Source organism: Perna viridis, chromosome 8 (assembly GCF_037379345.1).
Source record: "Perna viridis isolate PV_CMFRI_1.1 ecotype Kerala chromosome 8, ASM3737934v1, whole genome shotgun sequence".
NCBI lineage: Eukaryota > Metazoa > Mollusca > Bivalvia > Mytilida > Mytilidae > Perna > Perna viridis.
The window spans coordinates 8,434,300-8,460,031 of NC_142452.1; the positions used below are offsets into that span (position 1 = coordinate 8,434,300).

General features: G+C 37.2%; 2 protein-coding genes, 1 long non-coding RNA gene and 1 pseudogene across 4 annotated transcripts; 1 reads left to right on the top strand and 3 right to left on the bottom strand.

Annotated features, from left to right (window-relative positions):
* On the bottom strand, nucleotides 1-10,171 carry LOC148609184 (uncharacterized). Its single transcript, XR_015914567.1, has 2 exons — nucleotides 9,762-10,171; nucleotides 1-3,718 (listed from the first exon to the last, which is right to left on the bottom strand). It is a non-coding gene; the product is annotated as an uncharacterized LOC148609184 (long non-coding RNA).
* Nucleotides 8,118-9,768, bottom strand: LOC148609185 (uncharacterized). Its single transcript, XM_088541272.1, has one exon. The coding sequence runs from the start codon at nucleotides 9,491-9,493 to the stop codon at nucleotides 8,522-8,524; it is 972 nt and encodes a 323-aa protein (XP_088397398.1). The 5' UTR covers nucleotides 9,494-9,768; the 3' UTR covers nucleotides 8,118-8,521.
* A 3,066-nt stretch (nucleotides 10,172-13,237) lies between the features above and the next one.
* On the top strand, nucleotides 13,238-16,346 carry LOC148609186 (uncharacterized; annotated as a pseudogene).
* Nucleotides 16,347-21,153: 4,807 nt separating this feature from the next.
* On the bottom strand, nucleotides 21,154-22,770 carry LOC148609187 (uncharacterized). Of its 2 annotated transcripts, XM_088540775.1 has the most exons (3): nucleotides 22,198-22,770; nucleotides 21,732-21,901; nucleotides 21,154-21,444 (listed from the first exon to the last, which is right to left on the bottom strand). In XM_088540775.1, exons 1-3 carry the CDS (start codon nucleotides 22,247-22,249, stop codon nucleotides 21,298-21,300), a joined length of 369 nt encoding a protein of 122 aa, XP_088396901.1. In that variant the 5' UTR covers nucleotides 22,250-22,770; the 3' UTR covers nucleotides 21,154-21,297. The 2 variants fall into 2 exon arrangements, with proteins under 2 accessions (XP_088396901.1, XP_088396900.1); XM_088540774.1 differs by having other exon boundaries at nucleotides 21,732-22,280.
* Nucleotides 22,771-25,732: the final 2,962 nt, after the last annotated feature.

Below are 25,732 nucleotides of genomic sequence, written 5' to 3' on the forward strand. Positions count from 1 at the left end.
GACAGTAAAAAAATATTGTTTTATTTACAAAATCATTGTTGCTTTGAAACGAACGAGTCGCGTATTCACTGGTGTGAAAGTCATCACAGTCATTTCACTGGTAATTTCTAACGGTAGTATTTCATCCAAGGTCTACCTATCTTCGCGGGAAATGTTAACGTCTGCCGCCTGAGGTTTTGGGACGCACACCTTGCTGTTGGTATAGTGGCGGGAGTGGTGGACACACAAGGATATTAATACTAATCCTAGGTAAAGTCTTACCAAATACCTAACGCGTTGTTGTAGCTTTGGAATCAGGAATAATCGTGTCCAATTAATTCAACAGGTATCTTCCGTATCCGTCGTTGGTAGTGAAAGTAGTAATATTATCGGATAAGCGAGCGTCGTAAGAACAGCTGATCAACTTCGTGTGCTTTCGTAAACAAAAGGCACTTTAAGGTGAATTATCATACAAAGAGATCTAATGACTACGACACTCCTCCCTTTCTTATAGAACTGTTGATAATCCTAATTCTGGTTAAATGACAATCCAATTATGGTATTTTTAAGCAGGTCTGAATTGAAAAGTTGAGTTTAGAGTAACGTTTAATTACATATAAAATTAATATTACTCAATTTTCCCACACAATATCAATGTTCTCTTGATGTCCAGCACTCCGTTCTATCCAATTTAGTGGAACATGACATTCCAATCATATCCAATAGTATTAAGTCAATATTCAAGTCCCACAACTAGAAGCTTGACTAGCAACTAGTTCTAATCCATTAATAAATCTAATACATGTATATCCATAGGTCATTCCTATAGATCACAGTGAGTCCAATAAATCATTGGGCTCTAAAAATTCTGTGATAAAATCAACTTTTTCTAGAAGCAGTAAAAAATAATAAATTGAAAAAATTTCCTCCAAAAATAATTGCAGGACAAAAATACTACTTTCAAAAAGATTTTAATAAAATATGTGAAGTCATTTATCTAATGTGATAGTGAAATGTAAGAATGTGAAAAACTGGAAACAATTATCCAATTTTAAAAATGAATGTTTGTTTGTTGGGGTTTAACGTCCGAGCAGCAATTTTTCAGCTATATTCAGACGATGAACATGAAATTGATGATAAAATGAACATGAAATGATGATGAAATGAAAAAGGCATGGGACACAAGGACAATAGGGGTCGACAAATTTTGATTGCCACTGGAAATGGGGAGAGTTGGGTAGGGTCGGGCAATTTAGCCTCCTGTGGCGGAGCCCTATGGTTCCTACTCCGGGAGAATACCACAGTAGGGTTCTTTAACGTGCGAAGAACGTGGCATTTTTCCCAACACGGTTCACCACTATGGTTGGCGGTCAGGTTTCCGTATTATAGCCTGACAACCCCAGCATGTAACACGCCAGGGGTACCCCATTCCACCACCTGGGGCACACATCCCAGTTGCTCTGTGGGCAGAGCGCCCTAGCCCCCGGCTAGGGTTCTGAGCACTATTTAGTCGCCTTTTACGACGAGCTTAGCGCTGCTGCAGGCCTATTCTTTTGACACCCGGACCTGCACGGGGTGTAAAGGGAAAAAAATGAAATATATAAAATGAGAAATGAAAAATGGAGCACAAAAATTATAAAGACACTTAAAATGAAGAAAAAAAAACAGAGAACTAAAAATAGTTCTTGAAACAGATTAATGTCAAAATAATCTAACAGCTTATTATTTTCAAAACTTTATGGAAGGCGTGAAGCTTTTTAATTTGTAACTAAATAGTTCAGGTTAGGGCATTCAGATATTATTCACAGCTTCATAAAAATTATAAAAACGGCGGATGTTGCAGTTGGATTTGTCCAAGATGATGCAACTTGTACATTTCTGATCTTTGGAACGTGTTCAGCAGTGTAATAAAGATTCCAGGGATGATTTATCTTATATTCTTTGTGGATTGGAAGATATGGAGCATCAGTTTCTATTATCCGGGATTTTGGCGATGATCTGTTGCAAGTCATTTCTGTTTGGGTTCTGAATAGCTGCAGCTCTGAAACAAACAATAATATTCCTGGAAGCTTTGTTCCCTTCTTCATATTCTTTAAATGATCATGAGAAATTATGTATGTGTATGGAAAGGTTGGTGAATCAATTGTAATGCTCTAACAGCAGCAGATCCATCTCCTGGTCTCGACAATGAATTATGATGGGTTTACCATATTGTGCAGCTATTTGCATGTGTATAACAAAAGCCTCTTCCTGGTTTGCCCTAACATGTTCCCTGCCAGCTTCTTGGGTGTCAAATTTGGACCATGATGAAAAGCCTTGACACTTGGAGGTCATATCAATGCCTGTTTCTCCAAAGGCAACAGATTTTGGTGTCGTAATGAGTTTATTTAACTCTCTCCACATCCGGTTGCTCACTCCATTTACTAACATGTGAGGATGGATGCCAAAAGTTGTAAAAATATTTGAACTGCCTTCAAGATGTTGCTCCCAATAACTCCAATAATGTGGATAAACATAATTGGCTACTGCAAAAAGTAGAGTGTGTTCACTTGTCATCATTTTTACAACATTCTCAAAATTCTGACGGGAATATGTTGATGAAGAAGTCTCTTAACGAACACATCTAAGTGAAAGAGTAATCAAGGGAACCAAGGTTATAGCGGTAACCAAAAGAATGTAATCTAGGGACAAAGACCAGTCATGGAAAACAGACACAACAACAAAGAACATAAAGTAACTAAAATCATAGTCTATTAGTTGATGTCTTTCTGTGACTTTTATTTCGTCTGAAATGATTTCATGGCCGTCTGTTGTAAGTCTCTGGTATATGGAAATAAATTCTTGATGTCTTTCATCAGTATGGCAACATTTCAGTAAACGATATATTATTTCAAAATGGTACAGACAGATAACATGATTTGGTAGATTTAGTTGAAATTCTGTTTGCGGGTTGTTACTGTAATGTTGAGAACAGAAGCTTAAACATTTTTTCTCATCTGACGTAAATACACCTTTGGCATACATTTGGTGGTTTAGACATATGGTCAAAGATCATCCATAGAATTCAAGTTGAGCCATTTAACTAAAAGATGGAATGCTTCACTGATTAACTGACACCATTGGTGTAGGTTTTCCCCAGTAAATCTTTGGTGTTCCTGCTCAACTAAATGTGACATAGTATGTTGATAATGCAAAGACCCGTTCTGGCAAGCTTCCTCTCTTCATGACCAGCAAGAAGTAGTCCCCGACCAAAATCACGGAAGATGAGTCCTTAAAATGTGTCTTTTGATAAGTGATTTCTTTGGCCTTCAACAAAGTAGACAGAACTTTATTTTTGACGGTAGCATCTCCCTTGGCAAATTCTGATAGCGTGATATTCTTCTTGGAAGATTTCCCTTCGTTGGAATCAGAATTTTAAAATGGATATTAGTACTCTCTGTGCTACGAAACTCCTCGCCGCCACCTCCAATTTTCTTTGGTTTCGTCTTAGATTACAACCTAAGATCTTCCGTAAGGCGTGTAGCCTTAACTGTTCTACACCACTGACTTTCTTCTACAATAATCTCAATGAAGCGTGAAGCATCATCACCTTCATTCCAATCATCTATAACCTCCCAGTCATCAATATCTTCTAATGCGTCAATGGTATCAAATCCACCGTCTGATCTATGAGCATCTGTAAAGGAACATTACGACACATACAACGAAAGCTCATCCTCTTCTATATTAGACATAATTCCTGCAATAAAATATTTTGTGTCAATGATTTATGCAATGAAATATGAATAACGTCTATGTTTTTAATCATTTCTCAGTGATATTATATACAATCATATACAAATTTTAATGGTAAATGCTTATCATTACCCATACTCAGTTAAAATATCGACTTAAAAACATTTTACATCGTTGTTTTTTCCAAAAAAGATGGTACACCTAGATACAAATATATAGTTCATGGTAGATAGTCCTACTACTTTGTAAAATAATTCCAAATCATCTTCCAAATATATAGAAGATGTTTACAAAATGCTGGTTGATTGATTGTTGATGTTTAACGCCCGAGCAGCAATATTTCAGCTATATTCAGGCGATGAACATGAAGTGGATGATAAAATGAACATGAAATGATGATGAAATGAAAAATGGGATGGGACACAAGGATAATTGGGTCGACAAATTTTGATTGCCACTAGAAAAAGGGGAGGGATGGGTTAGGTCGGGCAATTTAGCCTCCTGTAGAGGAGTGCAAAGGTTCCTACTCCTATCGAATACCACAGCAGGGTTCTTTAACGTGCGAGGAACGTGGCATCTTTACCAACACGATGCACCACTATGGTTTGCGGTCAGAATTTCCGTATTATAGCCTGACAACCCCAGCATGTAACACGCCAGGGGCACACATCCCAGTTGCTCTGTGGGCAGAGTGCCTAGTCCCCGGCTAGGTTTCTGAGTACTATTTAGTCGCCTTTTACGGCAAGCTGAGCGCTGCTGCAGGCCTATTCTTTTGACACCCAGACCTGCACGGGGCGTAACATGCTAGGGGTACCCCATTCCGAGCAGCAATATTTCAGCTATATTCAGGCGATGAACATAAAATGGATGATAAAATGAACATGAAATGATAATGAAATGAATATGGCATGTAAATTGATTATACAATATATAGAAGAGATTGTTTTTCCTTATTCCTCTGTAATTTAGCCAATTTTCTATCTCAAAACATCTGTGGCAACATCCCTTCAGCAACTGCGTATGGAGTGTTCATATCACAACTCATACGTTATGCCAGAGCTTGCCGAAACTACGCAGACTTTGTATCGCGCTAGAATTCTATCAAATAGGCTTCTGGAACAAGGTTATGTTGCTTCAAGTTTTATGGTCGTCATCATGAACTCATGGATCGTTACGGTGTATCCATCTGCGCTATGAAAACTGATTCGTTCAATGTGTCAGTTTACCTTTCCTCTTTCGACTACCCTGGACTTGACTTTTTATAAGCAACTCGGCGGCTCTTCTAGAAAAGCAAAGAACGCTTACCCTACCGGTGCACCTGGTCCATGCTCCCAGTTTTTGGTCCGAGCTGCTTATTTGCTTTTGTTACTTTGTATGTATGATTGTAGTTACTTTATGTTCTTTGTTGTGTACGTCTGTTTTCCATGTCTAGTCTTTGTCCCTGGATTACATTCTTTCGATTAACACTATAACATTGGTTCCTTTGATTACTCTTTATTAAAGAAAAAAACAGTAATTAAAAATATAATTTATATATTTATTTACAAGTTCGACCGTTTATATAAATATACGAAATATTTCTTAATTCAATAGTGAATTTGTTTCGAACCATCTTTCGCTATTTATGATATTTGCTTACCAACTTCGAAGCGACATAGCAGCGGTAAGATGAACATTTACTGGGAGGTGTATTCCTAAATACTCTACACCAGCTCAGGTTTCAAATTAGTTGTCGAACAAGTGGTTGTTGTGTTGTCATTTTTTGATTTTCTATTTTATGAGTTTTGACACGTTTTCATTTATCTCCATTTATAGTTACTGTCAGAGTTATTCTCTAAAGACGATTATCGTATTGGGTTTTTATACAGGTTTCCATTCCTTTTAATTTGGTGTTTTTGGACCGGCAATATCTTTGTTAAGGTTCTGCAGAAGTCGAACTCTAAGACATTAATTGTCAAGATTATTTTAGTCAAAATGTAAAAAATGCAATTATTATGTTCCTGAAAAGTTAATCCTTCTTCATACAATATTCTACATATATGTGCGTTTCCATCCTTCACAAAACATTTTGCTACTAAGTCTTTGTTTGCAGAATAGGCCCGCTGCAGCGCTAAGCCTGTCGTAAAAGGCGAATAGTGCTCAGAATTCTGGCCGGGAGCTAGGGCGCTCTGCCCACAGAGGAACTGGGTTGTGTGCCTTAGGTGGTAGATTGATTGATTGTTGGGGTTTAACGCTCGAGCAGCAGTATTTCAGCTATATTCAGGCGATCAACATGAAATGGATAATAAAATGAACATGAAATGATGATAAGATGAAAAAAAGGGATGAGACACAAGGACAACAGGGTCGACAAATTTTGATTGCTACTAGAAAAAGGGAGGGATGGGTAAGGTCGGGTAATTCAGCGGTGCAACACTGTCGTTTGCGGTCAGGTTTTCTGTATTATAGCCTGACAACCCCAGGCGTGTTACATGCTGGGGTTTTCAGGCTATAATACGGAAAACCTGACCGCAAACCATAGTGGTGCACCGTGTTGGGAAAGATGCCACGTTCCTCGCACGTTAAAGAACCCTACTGTGGTATTCTCCCGGAGTAGGAACCATATGGCTCCGCCACAGGAGGCTAAATTGCCCGACCCTACCCACCTCTCCCTATTTCCAGTGGCAATCAAAATTTGTCGACCCCTTTGTCCTTGTGTTTTCCGTATTATAGCCTGACAACCCCAGTATGTAACACACCAGGGGTACCCCATTCCACCACCTGGGGCACACAACCCAGTTGCTCTGTGGGCAGTGCGCCCTAGCCCCCGGCTAAGGTTCTGAACGCTATTTAGTCGCCTTTTATGACAAGCTTAGGGTTGCTGCAGGCCTATTTTTTGACACCTGGACCTGCATGGATTACCAGTTTGGTCAGTATTTTAAGTTAGTACATTACTGAATACTTTAGTATTATTGGCTCTTCATTTTTTGGTTTTTTTTTTATTTCATACCTTTAATTCAGATGTTGTGAACTTTTACTACTTTTTGGTAGATTTTCCGTTTATTACATTTGCTTATTGTTGTTTGAAATTTGGAATTCTAGTTGTTTAAATTCATGTTTGATATATTATTATTAAAGTTTATTCATTTTTTTACAATTGTCAGTAAAGGAGTTGTAAACTGTTGTGTTACCATTTTGTGAGCTTTTCATTTTTATTATTTTCACACAAAAACACTATTTATTCATTTAAAAAGCAATAATATTTTTGTTGCGTTTTTCTATGTGCACATACACTTCATGCAATTGAAAAAGAACATATATGGTATAATGCAACAAATGCAAACCATCATTATAACCAATGGTAAATTTAATGCCTTCAGCGGTCACATCAAGACCTAGTAGTGAGCTCTGAAAGGCCACAAGTAAAAATTTAAGCAATGTCATTTTCTATGCATTGATAAAAAATGAACCAGACAATTAGTGACAATTTATTACACAGGACATTATGTATAAAATTCTAGATATTGCACTAGTACATGCGTAAATGATTTTTCTTTAAAAAAAAACATGACCCCCTCTAATCAATTTGTCAAAAAATACAAACCCCCCTCTCTTCATTTTCTTTATGTTAAAGGACTACTTTCATATATACACCCAGATCAAAAACGTCGCGCAACTACGAAGACTTATGTTAAAGGACTACTTTCCCATAGTAGTTGCGCGACGTTTTTGATCTGGATGTATATATGCGCAACACGAACTCTTATGACGGATTTAATGATTGTCGGGGTTTAACCCCATGATATGGTGGAATGGGGTAACATGCCAGGGTTACCCCATTCCACCACCTGGGGCACATATCCAAGTTGCTCTGTGGGTAGAGCGCCCTAGCCCCCGGCCAGGGTTCTGAGCACTATTTAGTCGCCTTTTACGACGAGCTTAGTGCTGCTGCAGGCCTATTCTTTTGACACCAGGACCCGCACGGGGCCATATAGAGTAAAAACATGTGAAATTTAGAGTTATCTGTTGTACCTTTAACTACAAATTAATACCTGTCTTTGACTTGACTTCAAATTAAATTCCGTGTTTTCTGTATGGGTCGCCCCGTGCAGGTCCGGGTGTTAAACGTATAGGCCTGCAGCAGCGCTAAGCTTGATTCAGCAGGTTTGACAACCGTTTCTGAGCAAAGACGGACTTGATCGTCCAAACACAAACACATACTTTAAAATTTTAACACTCCAGTATTGTTACTTTTTTTTGTACAGCCCCGTGCGGGTTCTGGTGTCAAAAGAATAGGCCTGCAGCAGTGCTAAGCTTGTCGAAAAAGGCGATTAAATAGTGTTCAGAACCGACCGGGGGCTAGGGCGCTCTGCTCACAGAGCAACTGGGTTGTGTGTCCCAGGTGGTGAAATGGAGTACCCCTGGCGTGTTACATGCTACTTCTGGAGATTTGAATCATTGTCGTAATATGATGGCCATGCCTGTCTTCTGGGGATTTGAATCATTGTCGTATTTTGATGGCGACGCCTGTCATATTTAGATTCTATCTATCGTCAATAAACTTAACAATGTTTATGGTTTTGAAAAAGAATTGTCTACTTTTTTGACAATCTCCTCTGCAGACTGTATAATCGCTTACTGATTTACTATGTTTCACTTCGGTAGCTTACAGGCTCTGCTATACACGATGTGAAAAAAATGCATATGGTATGAGTACTGCTCATTACAGAGGGATTATGTTTAACATTTAGTGTGGCAGTGGTGTAAATTTTGAACTCGGCAGGAGATTGCTTATTCTAATGACACAATTATATACGTTTAATACAAATTATTCTACTGGGAAACAACGGTTACCAATTTTTCTTGGTAGAATTTGTATATAGTTAGCCGTGTGATTTAAAGCTGTGTAAAAAGACGCACAGGGTGCAATACCAGCGCGCCAGTTCATTTGTTTTATACTACTATACTTTTTCAACAAATCCTTGTTAAAATTGGCATGCGGATGCTCACTTCCTTCGTAGTTCCCCGCTCTTGTTGTCTGGTGTACAGCTAGAAGAGTTCGTGTAACATCAATAGTCGTATGGTTTTCTTTTCTTGCATTAAGCACGATAAAGTTATCGTAAGCAACTCTGCCTATGACCACCTCGGGGTAATCTTTCCAAGGATATTTTGAATCAGTAATGAAAAAATCTATCCCCAAAGGAGTAAAAAGCTGTCCTTTCTTCGCAAGGTGAATAATATTTTCGTATGTGGAGGCTTGCTTCTCTGTAACATCACGTACATTTGTCCTTTGTCCAATAATTAACATCGGACGTTCACTATAAAGTTTTGTTTTCATTATAGTTTGTAAAGTTTTTACTAAACTATTAGTGAATAACAAGTCTCCATTACTGTATCCATAAGAGTGTACATTATACGCTTTCATTGTATTTAAATACACGAATTTGAGTATTGGGACTCCGATGTGGGATGTTTTTGGGCGCATTACATCCCACCCAGACTTTCTCACTTTGTTTGAAAGAGCTTCGTCGTTTGAGAAAAACACAGGTTGAACAAATGGCGCCAGAGATGCCCAGTTTTTAACTGTGTTGTTTCTGCATACAAATTTTTCTTGATTGGTCATAAAAGTTGTGAACAGAACTAATAAAGTTTTTTCACCAGATGCATTTCTTTTAAGGTCTCCATCATCATATATTGAATCATTGCTTATGTTTAGTGGTATTTTGTCTGTTAAAGACTCTATAATAAAGAAATGACCAATGTTGTTTTTGGCTCCATTCATGTAATCCAATGAATCCATTTAGGATTTGATAGTTGTTGTTAAGCTGATATTTTTACATAGATACACGTAGATCGCCGTAACAAACAGACATAAGAGGACAAATGTTTTATGTTGGTAAAATATTTTTCTTCTCATCGCTTAGAATTGTCATTAATTAATACATTATGCCAGCAAAGGATCTCTTTATAAAAGAAAAGAAAAAGTGTAATATTGAAACATTTAACCTATGTATTTACATGGGCCTTGTGTTGGTAGACCAATCTTTATCAACGAAACTAATACTTACTTAAAGACTGAGATTATTGCTCCACGATTACGATCGGTGAGCAGTATTAGATTTTCTATAAAAATCATGCACTGTTTCCCTTTCACATATCTATATAGTTGTTTATACCACATTTCACTACACAAGTACCAATTTATACAACAGACATTTCTGATTGGTAATTTCGCGCGTTTATGCCGAACCACTGAACTAGAATTGTACACAATAATCCCGATATTTGTTGATTACATTAGTTTGACCAGTTCATTCATGCATATAGTAGGGTAATGAGCAATTTCAAGTCTGTACCATGTCATCCTACATGTGTATGAATCCGCATGCATATTGCTCATCCATACAAAGCATAAATGTATCGAACAAAATACAAGAGCAGTATGATATCATGTACCAGGAGAACCCTGTATCAAACACTTTAGTATCTGATTTTTATCAACATTGACATAGATATACAATGTACATGATATCATTTATCAATGAAATAATTTATATATTTCAAATTCTAAATAATCTGCCCTGGATATGTATATGTATGTGTTTATTAGATATACCGACGAACCGTACTATGATGCAGAAGCAGGTGTCATATTCGATTAAATTTTATCATCTCATTCAACTTTTCAAGACTTAGTTTCATTTTAGCTCATCTGGCCTAAAAGGCTATGTGAGCTTTTCTCATTAATCGTTGTCAGTCGTTAACTTTTCTTTGAATATCTTCCCCTCTGAAACCACTGTACAGAATTTAATAAAACTTGGTAAGAGTCATGCTGGGGTTGTCAGGCTATAATACGGAAAACCTGATCGCAAATCATAGTGGTTCACCGTGTTGGGAAAGATGCCATGTTCCTTGCCCTGCTGTGGGTATTCGATGGGAGTAGGAACCTTTGCGGTCCGCCACAGTAGGCTAAATTGCCCAACCCTAACCATCCCTCCCTTTTTCTTGCGGCAATCAAAATTTGTTGACCCTATTATCCTTGTGTCCCAAGGTCCGCTGTGGTTTGGTAATCTGAAGTGTTGACTCCCAGGAAGTGAAGGCTTTTTTGTTAGGTCGCCCTTGTGTTCGTTTAAGCGCTTGTGAGAAAGCTGTTTAGATTAACCAACATATTGAAGGCCACAGATGGGACAGTGAAGCAAATACGTCACATTAGCGTTCTTTCAGTGCACGTTACAAAATATTTTGTAGCGTTTTCCTGGGACCGTGCTACCCCGTGCAGGTCCGGGTGTCAAAAGAATAGGCCTGCAGCAGCGCTACGCTAATAAGAAAAGTCCAAGAAATGAAAAAGAGCTGGTCAAATTTTTAATGAGTAAAAAACCAGTTGCGGTGAGATTCCACCACAGTAACTGTGTATATGGTATTTGTGAAAAGTGTAGTTCGCACGGGAAACACTTGTGCAACATTATCATGTCTTAAGTCAAGGTCATTTAAGAAATCTGTCCTGGAACAACTGGGAGAGAAAAATGGGAATTGATGGTAAGATAAGAAAGTGTTTGGTAAAAAAAGAAGGAAATGTACAACAATGTCTAGAGGAATTGCAGGAAGATGTCGACAAACCAACACAAGGTACATCCCTTGTTAAACATGTTTTTTTTTATTGCTGATTGGCAACAGTTCCAGTTCAACAAAATAAAAGAAAACCTTCCTAAAGATAATGTTTTGATGGTAATGGACTTCGGAAAAAATAGGCTGGTGAGATATCAAGATGAAATCAAATCAGCATATTTTGCTGCCGCTCAGATAGCACTACATCATATAGTTTTATTTTATCATTCAAGAGATGTACCAGAACTGATTGTAAGACATTCATTAGTGATATTACACACAACTCAAATGCAGTGGAGTATTTTGAAACCAAATCTCTAGAATTTTTTGGAAAAAAGTCTGTTCCCTACAAGGAAATTATCATTTTTTCTGATGGGTGTGCCGGACAATATGAAAGTAGGCACACCTTTGCAGAATTAGCACAATCAAATGTTGTAATACAGCGTCATTTCTTTGGAAGTGAACATGGAAAAAGGGAATGCGATGGAGAGGTTGCCGCTGTAAATAAATCTGTGGACTCACCTGTAATAGGAAGACGAGCAATAATAACAAATGCTACAGACGTGTATCGTTGATGCTGTGATCATATTGTTTTAGATGAACCAGGATCGAAGAGAGATTTTTTTCTTACTGAAAAAAAACATTATTGACCATTCTAAAAAAGCAGAAACTGTTGATCCAGTTAAAGGAATAAGACAAATTTATCAGGTTAATAATGATTCCCAGACATTAGGTGAACTATATAAATAAATTTGTTGGGGTTTAACGCCCGAGCAGCAATATATCAAATCTATTCAGGCGATGAACATGAAGTTGAAGATAAAATGAAAAAGAAATGATGATGAAATGAAAAATGGGATGGGACTCGAGGGTAATGGGGTCGACAAATTTTGAATGTCATTAGAAATAGGGAGAGGTGGGTAGGGTCGGGCAATTTAGCCTCCTGTGGCGGAGCCTTATGGTTCCTACTCCGGAAGAATACCACAGTAGGGTTATTTAACGTGCGAGGAACTTGGCATCATTCCCAACACGGTGCAACACTATGGTTTGCGGTCAGGTGTTCCGTTTGTTTGTTGGGGTTTAACGTCCGAGCAGCAATATTTCAGCTATATTCAGATGATGAACATGAAATTGATAATAAAATGAACATGAAATGGTGATGAAATGAAAAAGGGATGGGACACAAGGACAATGGGGTCGACAAATTTAGATTGCCACTGGAGATAGGGAGAGGTGGATAGGGTCGGGCAATTTAGCCTCCTGTTGCGGAGCCCTATGGTTCCTACTCTGGGAGAATAGCACAGTAGGGTTCTTTAACGTGTGAGGAACGTGGCATCTTTCCCAACACGATGCACCACTATGGTTTGCGGTCAGGTTTTCCGTATTATGGCCTGACAACCCCAGCATGCAACACGCCAGGGGTACCCCATTCCACCACCTGGGCCACACATCCCAGTTGCTCTGTGGATAGAGCGCCCTAGCACCCGGCTAGGGTTCTGAGCACTATTTAATCGCCTTTACGACAAGACTAGGCTGCTGCAAACCTATTCTTTTAACACCCGGACCTGCACGGGGCGTCAGGTATTCCGTATTATAGCCTGACAACCTCAGCATGTAACACGCCAGAGATACCCCATTCCACCACCTGGGGCACATAACCCAGTTGCTCTGCGGGCTGAGGGCCCTAGCCCCCGGCTAGAGTTCTGAGCACTATTTAGTCGCCGTTTACGACAAGCTTAGCGCTGCTGCAGGCTTATTCTTTTGACACCCGGACCTGCACGGGGCATATAAATAAAAATAAAATATTAAAAAAACAGTGTCCTGTTTCTGTGAACACTGTATAGACAGAGACTATACAAGATGTCTAAATTCTGGTTATTCTGATATTCAATCAATAAAGATCCGAAATGAAGTCAGAGAATCAAAGAGGAAGACAATTATGCAGGGAATTAAGAACAATAAAAAAAATGATTGAGAATCTTCATAAGAAAGTTGGTCCACAACATGCACAAGAAAAGAAAACTGCAATTAGAAAAAAAACAGTATCCTCAAAGCCAAAGGAACCTGTAGTAGAACGGTGCAAAAAGGAGAAAATGAAGCCGATGACAGCAGAACAACAATTACATGAAACACCAACAACTGAGCAGACAGTATTATACAGAGAACAATACTTTAGGTTAAAGCTTCATGAGCTGTAGACTATGAAAGCTTACAAGCATTGTGTACACATTTCAATGAGAATTCAAACAAATAAAAATTATTGATAAATGAAGATATCAACATTGTGTCAAATAATTTAGTAGTTGACAAGGATGCATAGAATTTGTCCCCCCCCTAAAAAAAGACTACAGCTAACAAAGTTTGTGAACTTTTTGCCAGTGGTGGTTTATGGGGATGGCAATTTTGTCGCCCTCGTAGTCTCAACACACTAGTCTTCGGAAATTAAGACCATTATATGGAAGTGAGAACTAGAATAACTGTTGAGATGTGCATTAATGCATAATTATATTTGAAAAATGAAACTCTGCTTCAGGGAAATAGTTTCCCCCACAAGGATGCTTCTTGTCAACTGAATACATATATCATGTTTTTTTTTAGCAATATACACCTGGAGATAGACTCACTCGAAATGTAATCAGAAAACTTTATGAAGAAGTGATGAACTCCTGCAAAAATGGTTCATGGATGGGAATTTGGGAACTCCTTGCAGTGCCATCGGTTTTAAATTGTGAATTACTATCAGTTTATCCAGACGTACAAACTGATGTTTTCCTTAAACTGTACTCCATAGGCGGATTCTTCCACTGAAAGACCATCATGGTATATGTTCTGCCTTAGCTGCTGTTATGTGGTCATCAACAAGACATGATGGATTCATCCACCAATTTGTGGCACTTTTACCTCTACATAGACGAGAACCCGAATCACTCAGTCCAGAACTCGTAATGAGCTTTGAGGATTCTGATACAAGTTTTAATGAAGATGACAGCTTTATAAAAACTTTTCTTGAAAATGAAATAATTATGAACATTAATAAGAGTGGCATTGATGTCATGTCTGAAGTTTTGTGACCAAGCAGACATAGCTGATGGAAAGTATGATGTAAACCCTATTGTAACAGAAGTCATCTCTGATGAGATTAATGTAGAGATCCATTATGACCCAGAGCAGTCAGAAATGCAGTCTGTTGCAGAACCATCAGAAGTCCCTTATTATGAAGAGCACGCTGTATTGGAGTTTGAAGTGGTAAACACAGGGGTTATGGAACAATCACAAGTCAGGTCACATGTTATGGAGCAGTCAGAAGTCAAGTCTAATGGTATAGGGCAGTCAGATGTCAAGTCTCACGAGTTGGAACAGTCAGCAGTCAAGTCAAATATTATGCAGCAGTCAGACGTCGAGTCTTATAGAACGTTCAAAAGTCAAGACTGATGGGATGGAGCAGTCAGCAGTCAAGTCTGATAGTATTGAGCAGTCAGAAGTTAAGTCTGATGGTATGGGGCAGTCAAGAAGTAAAGTCTAATGGTATTGAGCAATCAGAAGTCATGTTCATTTTATCATCCATTTCATGTTCATCATCTGAATACAGCTGAAATATTGCTGCTCGGACGTTCAACTCCAACAATCAATCAATCAATCAGAAGTCCGGTCTGATGGTATGGAGCAGTCAGAAGTCAAGTTAGATGGTATGAGGCAGTTAGAAGTGAAGTCCGATGTAATGGGGCAGTCAGAAGTCAAGTCTTATGGTATGGAACAGCCACCATTCGAGTTCATTGTAACAGGGAAATCAAGGTACTTGAATTGTAAATGTTCCAGTCGAAGTGTTTTGTTATAACTACTAGGCGAAATAACAATGATAAATTAATGGATACTTTTGTAACCTTAAAGATTATGATCTACAAGAGATGTGTTTCAAAATAAAATGTGTACATTTATTATTTGTGTTTCAAAGAGTTACGTTAATAACTTGTAGTTCGAAGTTTTAACTTTAAATCTAAAAAAATATAGCCAAATCCAGACAAGGTAACAGAGCTTTGGATAAGGGAAAATTTATAACAGCTTATTTTTATATATTACATAATTTCAGTAATTTATTTCTCATCTAAAAAGGGTAAGACTATAGAGTTTTATGATTTATGATTTATTAATGCTATTTAAAACAGACCTTTTAAAACTGGTGATTATCTGGTTGTCAGTTTTGGAAATAATGTACATCCAGCAGTTGTAACTTACCAAGTTCATCAAATTGTTTATATTGATGTTATTTTGTTTTTCCAGATTTTTCAAACTTTAATTAACCAGACTTAGATTTCTCAGAAAAAAATATGAACTTTTGGCAAACAAATATTAAGTTATTTTACTTTTTCGGTTGTTTTCCTGTTAGAATCTATAAATTGGGTTACCGGTATGGTATTAACTTAAGAAATTTAGTTCTTACCCTCATTAAAAAAATAAGATACTTGAAAAATCTTTAATGCTTTTCAATTTTCAGAGTCTTAACGTGGTCTTAATTTGGAAAGACTTAGTATTTCAAAATTTTTTAAAGATTTTCCAGTCATCATTTTTATCTAAAAAAACAGACTATTATTTTGAAGTCTAGGTCAGGTTATGTTTGGTTTTGTGTTCATGTCAGAGTCAGCATTGACAGTTGTTAAGTTTTGTGGTTAGGAGAATGTTTGGTCTATTAGGTGCTTGACCATCTTTATTCCTAGAAGGTTATTTTTAAACTTTACTGCTCGGTCAAGATATCTATATATATATGCATACATTTGTGGTCAGGCATTTTAAAGTTAAGATAATTATGTAATTGTTTTATGCACTGAAACTTAGTTAATTATACCTCATGACACAATTTATTCTGTTATCTAATTTATCATGGTACAATTTAAAATTATTTAAAACCAAACTTTTTAAACAGCGTTTAGTTTTGATTTTATCTATTGAGAAGTCACTTGTCATAATTTTCAAAATTTTGTTTCAGGTGTCTGAATGGCCATGGATTATTTAATATAGAAGTTACAACAGAGGATGGAAGGAGGGCATATTGAAGTATACCTTAGCAGCCAGTGATGTTATAATAAAATTAAAACCACCTAATATAGTAATGAAGGGACGCTCATTACTAAAATCATTGCCAAAATTAGTCCAGTTCTTAAAATTGTCATAACTCGCATAACAGTTATTGCTCACAAACAAAATTACCAAATGGTAAACATACATTTTAGCATAATCTCAGGTAATCATTTAAAGAAGATGGTAACTTGAACTGTTCTAGCTACAACGAATGATAACAACATATCTTTAATTACCATATATACTAAAAGCATTCGGCAAAAAATATGTCTTGATTGAAGTAAATTTGAAGGCAGTACTTCAATACATTTTAAAACGTTTAATAATCGTTCTTTTTTTTTAAATTGTATTAATATACCAGTAATATTTTTAATTCATTTTCTTTCAGATGAAGTCCTCCAGAACTAACAGAGACGATAATTTTTTCAAATATTTAAATTATGTTAATCTTCTAGGCAGTATTTTAGACTTTTGAATGCATCATGAATTAAATGGGCAAAGCAATGGAGGTGTTCTGAAGACTAAAAAAGACTTTCTTTACCACAATCCATGATGAAGGCCTTTGAGGCATTGATCACTATGGTATTTCCATCTTCACTGCCAATTGATTTGAAATTCCTGTTGTTTGATGTTTCTTGCCAGACATTACATGGGTATTTTGGCTTGTGCTTCATAAATAAAACATATCCCCCTTTCTGTTTTGAGTGCCAGAGGTTGCAGGTTCAATCCCCAGCCATATAAAATAAGACATTAAAATTGGTCATTGCTGCTTCTCATCCAAGCCAAAAAAAAAACTATATCCGTTTTAATCATCCAGTTTTATTCTGTTTTCAAGCATTAACTAGTAGTATTATGTAATATTGGACTTATATTATGTATCGGTGCGTGAATTTCGATAGTGCATCTATATAATCGTGAGGGATTCAAACTTCAAACTTGTTCCAAAAAAGTCATCTTTGAACGACGAATCTTAATCGAACAAAAGTTTGTATGGAGTATAAACATTATGACATTTGCTAAAATTGAAAAAGAATACAGGAAAATGGCATGGGATTGACAAGTAGAATGTTTTGATAATTTCACGTTGCTAGTTAATGACAGAAAAGGAGCCTATGTTCGCCTCGTGACTCCATCCATTGGTCAGTATGAAATTATGAAATAATCAGTAAACCTGGAACTACGTACTCTGAAAAAGGCCTACTGAGTCAAGTCATCTCATAAAGTATAATTTGATTAAGAATCCACAATACCTCCAAGATAAGTCTGTGGAAGTAGGAAGCCTTGTTTCTAGACCCACAGCTGTTAATGACAAAACCCATGTGAGAAAACAAAGGAATCTTTTTCAGATTACAAAAAAACAAATAATAATGAAACGAATCCAAGAGAGATACGGGTGAAAACTGAAGACGAAAACAACAATACAACATCAAACAAAAACCATTGTCTGCATGTAACAGTTCATAACTCAGAACAAACTATAGAACCACAAAGAAAATCGCTATCCGTCACTATAAATAGTCAATCAAGCCAAAACAGGAATGTCACATCTAGTAGTTGCCGTGCAGGTCCGGGTGTCAAAAGAGTAGGGCTGCAGCAGCGCTAACCTTGTCATAAAAGGCGACTAAATAGTGCTCAGAACCCTAGCCGGGGCCTATACGCTCTGCCCACAGAGGAAATGCGTTGTGTGCCCCAGGTCGTGGAATGGGGTACCCCTGGCGTGTTATATGCTGGGATCGTCAGGCTATAATACGAAAAACCTGACCGCAAACCGTGTTGCGAAAGATGCCACGTTCCTCGCACGTTAAAGAACCCTTCTGTGGTATTCACTCGAGTAGGAACTATTGGGCTCCGCCACAGGAAGCTAAATTGCCCGACCCTATCCATCACTCCCTTTTTCTAGGGTCACCCCGTGCAGGTCCGGGTGTTAAAAGAATAGGCCTGTAGCAGCGCTAAGCTTGTCGTAAAAGGCGACTAAATAGTGCTCAGAACCTTAGCCGGGAGCTAGGGCGCTCTGCCCACAAAGCAACTGGGATGTGTGCCCCAGGTGGTGGACTGGGGTACCCCTGGCGTGTTACATGCTGGGGTTGTCAGGCTATAATACGGAAAACCTGATCGCAAACCATAGTGGTGCACCGTGTTGGGAAAGATGCCACGTTGTTCTTTTCTAGGGACAATCAGAATTGGTCAACCCTACTATCCTTGTGTCCCATCCCTATTTCATTTCATCATCATCATCATCATTAGTTCATGTTCATTTTATTATCCATTTAATGTTCATCGCTTGAATATAGCTGAAATATTGCTGCTCGGGCGTTAAACCCCAATAATCAATCAGTAGTTGCCATGACTTGAGTAACAGGCCAATTATATTACTCCAAAACAGCTGCCCTAAAAAACTAACCCTTTATACGAGGACAAGGAACTCAGTAAGGCGGTAGAGTACTACAAGAAAGAAATAATAAACCTAAACAACATATTAACCCCAAGGCTTTCCAAAGACGTAATAGCATCCCACAATCCTCGTCATTGGAAAAAAGTAAAATATAGTAAAAACTATCACTTATACCACGAAGACTTTCACCCGTCCAGACCACTTTCAAAACTCTGGGCTTACAAACTTATCAAAGAGTAATCAAGGGAACCAAGGTTATAGCAGTAATCAAAAGTATGTAATCCAGGGAGAAAGACCAGACATGGAAAACAGACATAAACAACAAAGAACATAAAGTAACTAAAATCATAGATACAAAGTAACAAAAGCAAATGAGCAACTCGGACTCCACTAAAACTGGGAGGATGGGCCAGGTGCACCGGTAGGGTAAGCGCTCTCTGCTTTTCTAGAAACGCCCGCCGAGTTGCTCGAAGCTCTGTTTCATGTGCAGGGAAAGAACTTACTAAAACTAGACTTGAACAAAGACATGAAAAGAATTGTTGAAGAAAAGACGCTATGTCTCCATATAATTAGAGATGTACTAAAAACAATATGGGCAGCCTTGTTCTGTTATATGTAAATGTGAAGCAAAGAAGGTTTGTTTCCATTTGAACAAAACTATATCTAGTTACTGACCAATGATACCATTATTTGATACAAATAACTAGAGGTGATAAGTACATGCTAGTTTTTATGTAGATATATTTGTGTACCGTACATGCGTTATTGAAGTTTAAAATTCTTGTTTGTTGAATCTTAAAATTGCCTTCTGTGCGTATATGCAAGACTGCTTGGGGAATTATCAGTTAAAACAGACTGTTTCAAGAGAGCGAAGAAACCAAGTAAGGGGTAGTCATAAACTGTGAAAGCGGGAAAACAATTAATTAAAATTAGATACTGAAGAAGGGCAGACTTGTTGACATTATAATTAAAAAGTGAAACAAAGAAGCTTTGTCTCCATATAAGAAAAAAATATAGCAAAAAAAAAAAACAAAAACAAAAACAAAACAAAATAATTAATTAAAATTAGATATTGTAGAAGGGCAGACTTTTTGACATTATAATTAAAAAGTGAAACAAAGAAGTTTTGTCTCCATATAATAAAAAATATAGCAAAAAAACCCACAAGGACAGCCTTGTTCATTACATGTAAATTGAATCAAGGAAGCTTTGTTTCCAACTAACAATAACTACAGCCAGTCATTGATCAGAGATGGCATTTAATATAATACAAAAATGAAAACAAGAACAGCCTTGTTAGCAAAACAAACAAAAAGGAGACTAGAGGAAGAACAAAGACGTTTTGTCTCTTAACCAACAAAGTACAATTTATTGAAAATTAAACAAGGACAGCCTTGTAATTAATGTTGAAAAGACTCAGCGGGGCATAATCTAGGCAGCGAAATGGAGATTTAAGTCGCCAAGAATTTTTTAAAATAGTTAAAAGTCGCCAGCTGGTGTTCTTTTAAGAGAATTGAAGTCGCTGTGAAATTTGACCAAATAGAGATAACTCTAGCCTTTCCAGATAATAAACAACCAAAAATGGCGGCAGAGAAATCTTGAATTGGAAAAAGTTCACTTGCTTTTTATCAGTTCCATGCAATCCAGGCAATATTTCTCCCCTTCTAGCGACTTAGGTAATGGATAAAACCAACAGAACTTATTTGAGTGAAACATATTCAACTTATTGAGTTCAAAATCAGGTAACAAGTCAAGTCGCCCCCAAGACAACTCGCCCCGAGACAAGTCGCCCACTATCTAACTTCAAGTTATGTTATCTTGTTGGTTTAAGAAGTTTACTCAAAATATGAAATGAAAGAATATTTATGCATCTGAAAACGTAATTTCAAGTCTATAGATCTCTTATTTTTCACATCATTTTGTGGTTATTTTATGAAATTGTCCTAGATTGTATCGTGTTATAATGTCATATGTGTAATCATGTTTATATGCTTCATTGTAATTCTTATCTACAGTGGTTGATGGCAATTTTGTTCGTGCCGATCTGTTCGTGATAAGGCAAAACGAAGAGAAATTCGTATTCAAGTTTAAATACATTTTATTCAGGAGATATATTATTTAATGGCAAATAATTAACAAATACTTTACAACAACAAAGACATACAAAACATATATATAAACAATTAAAATCTAAGTCTTCACTGGCCGCCGTAGATTTTTCCACACTTCTTCAAGAGCTGGTTGGGGCTGATCTGGTCGTCACGGTATTGGTCCCACAAAATAAAGATTCTGTGCTGTAGAATTGTCGTCGTCTTCCTCTGGTAGCGTCGGAGTTTCCCCTCGGTCGCAATCTTCAGTTGGGTTGGTAGTAGGCTGGCTTCCTTGTAGAGTAGGTTGACTAACACGTAAAATGGTAGATTCGCTTTCTTTGTCTTTCTGTTGATGCGGTGGTGCCAGCCCTCAACGTTGTCGTTGGTCCTCACTGACAGGCGGTACACGGTCCACGATGCTGGTGTCCGTAGGTCATTGGTAGTCTAGGTGTTGTTAATGTAAGTCACAAGGCTGGTGATCTTCTTGGTGTCGACGCTGTCTTGAAGAGCAGTAAATGTCGTTGGTATCTGTTCAGCGGGTATGAATAGGAGAGCAAGAACCTTCCTGATAAAACGATGGGTACTGTCTTTCTGTGAGTATTCAACAAAAAGAATAGGATTAATTAAAATACGTTATTAAATACAGCATTTCTTTTTGAAAAAAAAAATATCCAAAGAATTAATTCAGTTTAAGAATAATTTGAATATTTGAAAAATCATGCGTATGAATTTTTCTTACCATGACATTATTCATTAAAATGTATATATTTATAAACAAACTAATGATTATAAAAGCTTCATTGATATGCAAATACACATTTTGAAATAATTTTGAAATAATACTTCATTTTAATTTGTCCAGTTTATATTTAACATACCTGTAACCCAACTTCCTGAACGTGACGCCATACGGCCTGTCCCCAGTGGAAAGCACATCCATGTACGTCGATGTCTGGAAAAACGGCACGCCATAACCCGTCTTCAAAGTCGGCAACTACTCTCTCGGCAACTGGTGGGATGGCAGCAAATCCAAGATCTGTTGAAGTACCTGACAAAATAAAACAAACATAGAGATAAGTCTTACAACGCCAAAATTGAATGCACAGACATATGTATATCGTTTTTATATATTCATCACAAAGCATATGTAAATGTAATATACCTAACATAATATCTTTTGATATGAAAAAATATTTAGATCAAAATGCTCATTATTTTACTCATTCGTTGATGAAGTGTTCTCTCATTGACACTAACGCAGAATCTTTTCATTCCCGTGTATAATATTTAAAGATTAAAAATATGTATAAATCAGAACCAACTTGTCACATTTATCATATATACCTTCTTGTAGTCTTTCTTTTTCAAGTACAAATACGCCGAGTAGTTGCTTCATGTTGTCGTCCTGTTTGGCGAAGAAGTGGATGGATAGTAGTTGAGTGAATGGTCTGCTGATGATCTTGAATGTTCCATCAAAAAAAATTAATGAGGGGGCGACTTGTCTTTATGAAGTGGGCGACTTGACTAGCATTCCAAAATCAAAGGAAAACGATTACAAAAGGTAAGGTACATGTACATTTTGTGTCCCTTGATCAAATATTTAATTTGATGACAACAATTAATTTATTTACTCAATGAGAGACTCTTACAGTGATTTTAATGGTTTTAAAAGACAGTCAATAATTAGTAGGTTCAGCTTGGATCACACTTACGTGAACGAGACTATACGTGGGTCTGAAGTGACACTGTTTTGATAAGGCCAAAATAAAGATAATTAAGCTAACAATTATGACTTAAAAAGTCAGGGAATTTTTTTTTGATAATTGACTACCATATCAAGATGCAGTCATTCATTTATCAATTTAAATTATAACTATCAATTGTTTGAAAAAAAATCCCGCTAAACAACATACATGTACATGCATGCCTGTGCAGGTTAATTTGTGTTTCGCATAAATTACAATACAAGTGTACTCATCACAATGTCAAAGCAGAGATGATTTACATATTTTTTTTTTCTTTTTCAGGAAGAGACCATATGAAGGTGCAGACCATTCCTAGACTTTAATAATATGTTACTATAAGAAACTAGTTCTCAATGACACTCTGAGCGCTTGCTATATTCAATTAAAGTTACTTATTATACATCTAATTATTCATTTGCAAGTATAGAAAATGTAATTACAGTATTGAACCTATCTTACTTGTTTATTATTTATTATAGTACATCCTATCTTATTTGTTTATTATTTATTAGAGTACATGTCCTTAACCCTTACCATGTGAGACCCGTATATATACGGTCATGGGCTGTTTTCCGATTTTTGTCTTCTGGCAATTTTATTTTTGCTGTCGAAACCACAATTTGAGTTCATATGCAAGCAGAGTGATTATGCTTTCAAATAAGGCTATATTACACACAGTTTTAGCAAACATAGGGCTTGAACAAGAGGTCATGAGTTAAGAAAGCCACGAAAATTTGTGATTTTTTAGGGGTAGAGCTCAATTTTCGGGCCCCGTGCAGGTCCGGCTGTTAAAAGAATAGGCTTGCAGCAGCGCTAAGCTTGTCGGAAAAGGCGACTAAATAGTGCTCAGAACCCTAACCGGGGGCTAGGGCGCTCTGCCCACAGAGCAACTGGGATGTGTGCCCCAGGTGGTGGAATGGGGTACCCCTGGCGTGTTACGTGCTGGGGTTGTCAAGCTATAATACGGAAAACCTGACCGCAAACCATAGTAGTGCACCGTGTTGGGAAAGATGCCACGTTCCTCGCACGTGAAAGAACCCTACTGTGGTATTCTCCCGGAGTAGGAACCATAGGGCTCCGCCACAGGAGGCTAAATTACCCGACCCTACCCACCTCTCCCTATTTCCAGTGGCAATCAAAATTTGTCGACCCCATTGTCCTCGTGTCCCATCCCTTTTTCATTTCATCATTATTTCATGTTCATCGTCTGAATATAGCTGAAATATTGCTGCTCGGACGTTAAACCCCAACAAACAAACAAACAAATCAATTCTCGGCCTCTAACAGCAGAATGGATCCATAGTGCTTCATTGTACCTGGTTTCTATAGATTAATGATGTCTCTCACAACTCACACGATGTCAACCACATATACTTACCTCTTACGTTTCTAGGCCATTCTGAAGCCAAAAATTGCAAAAAATCCTCATTTGTTCTCTTGAGTGACTCCTCTGGGGAACCCTGACCTTCATTTGACGACTATAATAAACAATTTTTGGCTTTAATTACCATCAAAGGGAACAAGCTTTGGAAAATTGCACTTTGCACACTGTCTTACCCCTGGTGAGCACCACATCCCGTCAAAAATCACCAAAAATGACCATTTTCAGGTAACAGACCCATTTTCCGCCCATGCCCACCCATCCTACCATTAGATTATACACTGAAAGAGGTGAAACAAAGACGCATTTATGTCATAAACCTGACTGAATTAAACATAAAGAATGTACCTTATAACTGTTCCACAACAATAATAACTTCTCGTAGAGATAAAAGGGCTAGACTGGGAAGTAACTCCTGTCCAAGATGTGACAAAAGCTTAGATAGGACAGAAGACTAACTTACATGTAGTATATGCGAGCTTTGCTACTGTATAGAATGCACAAATGTATCCAGAGTATTGTTTATGGCCCTTAAAGAGGATCAAACACAAAATTTTATGTGGATTTGTAATGGCTGCAAACAAAGTTTCCCTAGTTTAACAGCTATGAAACAGCAAGTTAGGTTGATAGAAGAAACAAATAACACCAAACTCGTCACAATAGAATATAGAATGGGTACATTTGGTAGCGTTATTAAAGAAAAGGTAGAAGAAATAACTTGTATAAAACCTTTTCTCATAGAAATTATAAAAGGGGAAGTAAAAAATACATTGCAAGACGATGTAAGAAAAGAAATAAGAGAAATTGAGGACCAGAAAATACGTACTATGAACCTTATTCTTTTCAATGTTCCAGAAAGCCGTGACGAACAAAGCCAAATGCGTAGACCATGGCGTTAAAGTGGTAACAGACCTTTGTACTTTCCTCAACGTCGAGTTTCCTGATATTAAGACAAACTTCAGACTGGGTAATAAAACAAGCAACAGCTCGAGACCATTCAAACTGATTTTCAACAACAAAAAACAAAGGAAAGATATATTAGACAATGCTAATAAACTCAATAATATTCCTGAAACCAATCATTTGGCAAGATGTGTCATTGCCAAGGACCTGAAAGGACATCCTCGCACCCCTCAACAATATTAGTCTCCTATCGGAATCCAGTTTAGGAGATAACACTATTATTGGTGGATTTGATGTGGGACAAACAAGAGAATTAACAAGTCCCATACCAGGCACAAGCCAATCATAAGCAAACTGTTTTAATATTTTAACAAGCACTGTAAATATCGAGCACTTAAAGATTATGTACAGTAATGTTTATGGTTTTAATTATAAAATGGATGAACTAATTGCACTAAAGATTCGATGTGTTATGTATCACAGAGACGTTGTTAAAAAACAATTGACTTAAATGTTGATGCAAATGAGTGAAAAATAAACGGATATGACATGTTCATGTCACCAAAAAACATATTTACAGGAAGAGGTTGCCATATTTACACCAAAGAGGAGTTGCAAGTCTACCAAATAGAAACTTAATCTAGATTAAACAAATTTGGAGAATACGTACAGGTTGGAATAATTGGAACATTGGGAATCAGGCTATTAATTACATGCATATATCGAAGCCCCAGCGCAGTAAATCCAGATTATACTGAAGAACTCTCGACAATTCTGGAGACGACGAAAATAATGAATACTAACTATAAATATGAGCTGCATTTAGGGGATTTCAATTTCAAAGAAATTG

Coding starts and splice junctions, on each gene's coding strand:
- LOC148609185 (XM_088541272.1), bottom strand. CDS start 9,493: ATGGATTCATTGGATTACATGAATGGAGCCAAAAACAACATTGGTCAT.
- LOC148609187 (XM_088540774.1), bottom strand. CDS start 22,022: ATGTTAGGTATATTACATTTACATATGCTTTGTGATGAATATATAAAA. Junction 21,445..21,731: donor TTCAGGAAGTTGGGTTACAG/GTATGTTAAATA, acceptor GAATACTCACAG/AAAGACAGTACCCATCGTTT.